The 4,813-nt window shown below is 47.4% G+C and overlaps 1 protein-coding gene across 1 annotated transcript in view; it reads left to right on the top strand.

Moving 5' to 3' along the window:
* The window catches only part of CEP89 (centrosomal protein 89), a 62,166-nt gene extending 59,931 nt beyond the window's left edge, over positions 1-2,235 (top strand). Inside the window, exon 18 of the mRNA XM_018570743.1 lies at positions 1,955-2,235. Within this exon, the coding sequence (XP_018426245.1) occupies positions 1,955-2,156 (202 nt within the window). The 3' untranslated portion in view covers positions 2,157-2,235. The remainder of the gene's footprint in view (positions 1-1,954) is intronic.
* Positions 2,236-4,813: the final 2,578 nt, after the last annotated feature.

The following is a 4,813-nucleotide window of genomic DNA, read 5'->3' as shown; positions in this document are numbered from 1 at the left end:
CACCTGGAAGTGGGGGGGATATATTACAATGACACCTGGAAGTGGGGGGGATATATTACAATGACACCTGGAAGTGGGGGGGATATAGTACAATGACACCTGGAAGTGGGGGGGATATAGTACAATGACAACTGGAAGTGGGGGGATATATTACAGTGGCACCTGGAACTGGGGGGGATATATTAGGCAAGACAAGTTGAGGATTTGAGTGACTCTGACAAGGACCAAATTGTGATGTCTAGACGACTGGGTCGGAGCAACTCCAGAACTGCAGCTCTTGTGGGATGTTCTCGGTCTGCAGTGGTCAGGACCGGCCAAAAGTGGTCCAAGGAAAACAAACCAGTGACAGGGTCATGGGCCGCTAAGGCTCGTTGATGGACGTGGGGAGGGAAGTCTGGTCCGTGTAGTATGATCCAATAGAAGAGATACTACAGCTCACATTGCTGATAAAGTGAATGCTTGTTCCTATAAAAAGTTGTCTGAACACGCAGAGCATCGCAGTTTGTTGTGTATGGGGCTGTGCTTCTGCAGACCGGTCAGGGTGCCAATGCTGACCGGTGTCCACCACCGAAAGCACCAACAATGGGCACGTGAGCATCAGAACTGGACCACAGAGCAATGGAAGAAGGTGGCCTGGTCTGATGAATCGCGTTTTCTTTTACATCATATGGATGGCCGGGTGCGTTGGTGTCACTGACCTGGGGAAGAGATGGCACCAGGATGCACTATGGGAAGAAGACAAGCCGGTGGAGGCAGTGTGATGCTTTGGGCAATGTTCTGCTGGGAAACCTCGGGTCCTGCCATTCATGTGGATGTCACTTTGACACGTCCCACCGACCTAAACATTGTCACTGACCAAGTACACCCCTTCATGGACACGGTATTCCCTGATGGCAGTGGTCTCTTTCAGCAGGATAATGCGCCCTGCCACACTGCAAGAATGGTTTGAGGAACACAACAATGAGTTTGAGGTGATGACTTGGCCTCCAAATTCTCCAGATCTCAATCCAAGCGATCATCAGTGGGATGTTCTGAAAAAGCAAGTCCGATCCACGGAGGCCGATCACCTCACAATTTACAGGACTTAAAAGATCTGCTACTGACGGCTTGGTGCCAGATACCACAGCACACCTTCAGAGGTCTAGTGGAGTCCATGCCTGGAGGGGTCAGGACAAGGTGGACCTACTGAATATTAGGGGAAGTCATCCAGATACCACAGCACACCTTCAGAGGTCTAGTGGAGTCCATGCCTGGAGGGGTCAGTAGAAGGGGGACCTACTCAATATTAGGCTGGTGGTCATCATATACCACAGCGTACCTTCAGAGGTCTAGAGGAGCCCATGCCTGGAGGGGTCAGGAGAAGGTGGTGGACCTTCTCAATATTAGGCAGGTGGTCATCATAATGATATGGCTGATCGGTGTATACAATATAGTGTGTGTATCTATCTATCTATTAGCTTGTGAAAGTATTCACCCCTTGGTCCTTTTCCTCTTTTATTGCAGTACAACCTGGAATTAAAATAGATTTGGGGCCTTTTTTTTATCCCAGACAAACACTTTCATTGGTGCCTCTGTGTGCCCGTATGACTGTGGGAGGGACATAAGACTATACGCCGCTGGAATGGTATAAATGCTGAATAACGACATAAATAATCGCTTGCTGTTTTGTGCTATTATGAGCTGCCCTGGGCACTACGTATAAGGAAGTCATCCGCACAGCTGACAGGTCCTCTTATCCAGCAGTCTGTGCCAGGCAGAGATTTCCGGCACCGCTCCATGGTATCGGCCGCTCGGCTCTCCGCAGATCAACAAAATGTTTTTCCAAAATAACCTTCTTCTGAAAAGGCTAAAAATAGACCGAAGCGGAAGGAGCCGATTGTAATTTCAGACCCTTTTTTTTTTTTTTCTCGCTCTGCCAAACAATTGAACGTCTTTCTTTTTTTCTTTCTTCCAGACGAGTAGAAGGTGAACTTGAAGTTATCTGGGAGTCGGCGTCCAATGAAAACCGACAACTGAAGGGACTCTTACACGACACTCTGAAGCAGACCAAGCACATCGCCAGCCACTCGTCACCGGGCTTCCAGCACCACTCCGCCGTTGGCTTCAGTTACTGCGAAGTGAATTCCTTCTCTCACCAGGACGAGCCGGCCAGCTAGACCCGAAGGCGAGCCTCTTATCTCCGCCGTAAACCGAGTCCTAGTGATAAATCTCAGGTTACTTTTCTCATTTCCCTGAGTGGTGTGTGCCAAGGCCAGAACTCTGATCTTCCCTGTGTGTGGACTTGGCGTTTATTATGGAGCAGTTGAGCTGCGAGTCAATCAAAAATGGCCACCGGCGGCTAAACGGTCTTTGATTGGCTGTTAAGTTGTGATCTCATTTTACTAGTTGTTCCTACTCAGTGGCCAATTCGAAACCCCAGAAGGAGCCACCGAAACGAAGTCTGCCCAAGTTCAGGGGCACAAGTGCCACCTAGGAGGGAAGTATTTATTTCCTATGCTCCACAGCTCCATCTAGTGGCCTTAATGGGAAGTATTTTCCTATGCTCCACAGCTCCATCTAGTGGCCATAATGGGAAGTAATTTCTATGCTCCTCAGCGCCATCTAGTGGCCATAATGGGAAGCAATTTATATGCTCCTCAGCTCCATCTAGTGGCAATAATGGGAAGTATTTAATTCCTATGCTCCACAGCTCCATCTAGTGGTCATAATGGGAAGTATTTATTCCCTATGCTCCTCATCTCCATCTAATGGGCATAATGGGAAGTATTTCATTCCTATGCTCCTCAGCGTCACCCAGTGGCCATAATGGGAAGTAATTTTTATGCTCCTCAGCTCCATCTAGTGGCCAGAATGGGAATTAATTTCTATGTTCCTCAGCTCCATCTAGTGGCCAGAATGGGACGTAATTTCTATGCTCCTTAGCTCCATCTAGTGGCCAGAATGGGAAGTATTTATTTCCTATGCTCCTCAGCCCCATCTAGTGGCCAGAATGGGAAGTATTTATTTCCTATGCTCCTCAGCTCCATCTAGTGGCCTTAATGGGAAGTATTTAATTCCTATGCTCGGCTCCATCTAGTGGCCATAATGGGAAGCAATTTCTATGCTCCTCAGCTCCATCTAGTGGCCATAATGGGAAGTAATTCCTACGCTCCTCAGCTCCATCTAGTGGCCAGAATGGGAAGTATTTATTTCCTACGCTCCTCAGCTCCATCTAGTGGCCATAATGGGGGATTATCCTGATATTACACTAGACCTGGAAAGAAAATATGCTAATAACATGACATGTAGTTCCACAACAGCTGGAGTTGGCCACCCCTGTGTTAGATGGTATATTTCAAAGACTAATGAATGCATTTAAAATGAATATCTTAACAAATGGTAACAAAATGTAGAAATTCTGCTGCTGACAGCCCCCCACCCGAGGCCACCAGCACTGTATCTATTATATGTATATATCTAGTTGTCACCTGTGTTTGCGGCCCGCCTCCTGGGGGTACGAAAGGTGACCATAAGCCGTTCAACTGTTATTCCATTCGGTACGTCCCACCCGAGCCTCCATATTCTCACCCGTGTTCCACCAACTGCTCCTAATATTCTCTCTATAACAGGAGTAGGCAACCTCGCCCCCCCCCCCCCCCCCCCACACGCCTCTCTGACACAACACACACAACGTTGCTGCATGCACTATTTCCAGCTCTGGTAAAACTTAAAATCCCATCATGCATCTACCTCTGGGAGTCACGCCTGTGGCTGTCAGTCTTGCAATGCCTCATGGGACTTATAGTTCCACAGCAGCCGGAGTTTCGAGGTCGCCTACCCCCGGTCTATAAGGTACGCTATATTTTTATCAATTCACATAATTTCTATTCTTCTAGCAAAGCCGGCCTGTCTTTATTAATTATGAGAACTCTAAATTGAAGCTTTACACACTGAGTGGCCAGATTATTATGACCCCTCCCCCCATCAGTACTTTGTTGGGCCGCCTGGTGACTCCACGAGATGATGAAAGGTGATGCGAGGAATCTGACACTGCACTGTTGCCCTTCTGTTGTCTTGTACCAGTCTTGCCCCTCCCCCGTTCTGCCCTAACATTGACTAGTCGCTGACGGCTACAATTCGCACGTTCAGACCCAGATTTTCGGCTGACAGTCCGGTCTTTAAACACTTTAACAACAGCTGCTCTTGAACATTTAATGAATTCTGCTGTTTTGCTGATACTCGCTCCATGGCTCCGAGCGCCAACAATCATCCCGCGTTCAAAGGCTGTTACATCGCGTTGTTTCCCCGTATCTTCAGAAACAAATCACTTCTACTGTCGTGGTAACCAACCTGCTTCCCTATTTATAATGGTCTGGCCCTCTAGCAACTTCAGCGCCAAATTATAGCTAATTTGCCTACAAACGTCAGGTGGTCATAATAATCTGGCCACTCAGTGTATGTAATAATCCGGCCACTCAGTGTATATAATAATCTGGCCACTCAGTGTATATAATAATCCGGCCACTCAGTGTATATAGTAATCCGGCCACTCAGTGTGTGTATTTTGTGCAATAACTGTGTCACCTGATATTTTGTCTAATGCAGATTAAAATCAAGAACTATATTTAAAATATATGTATAGGCCAAACTTTTTTATTTTTTTTTGTTATGTATTTAGTGGGGGGAGGACTCCAGGTTATCACCAAACTGACACAGAGCTGGTAACTCCTTCCTCACCCCTATGTGACAGTCCTGGGCCAATCATAAGACACCAGCGCTGTCACATGGGAGAAGGGGAATGAATCAGATGCTCATCTGTACCTCACGCCCCCCC

The sequence above is a fragment of the Nanorana parkeri genome, unplaced genomic scaffold (assembly GCF_000935625.1).
Source record: "Nanorana parkeri isolate BGI_ZX_2015 unplaced genomic scaffold, ASM93562v1 scaffold1590, whole genome shotgun sequence".
NCBI classification, from domain to species: Eukaryota; Metazoa; Chordata; class Amphibia; order Anura; family Dicroglossidae; genus Nanorana; species Nanorana parkeri.
The sequence above is the reverse complement of the archived record's forward strand: the minus strand, read 5'-3'. Positions and strand labels throughout refer to the sequence as shown.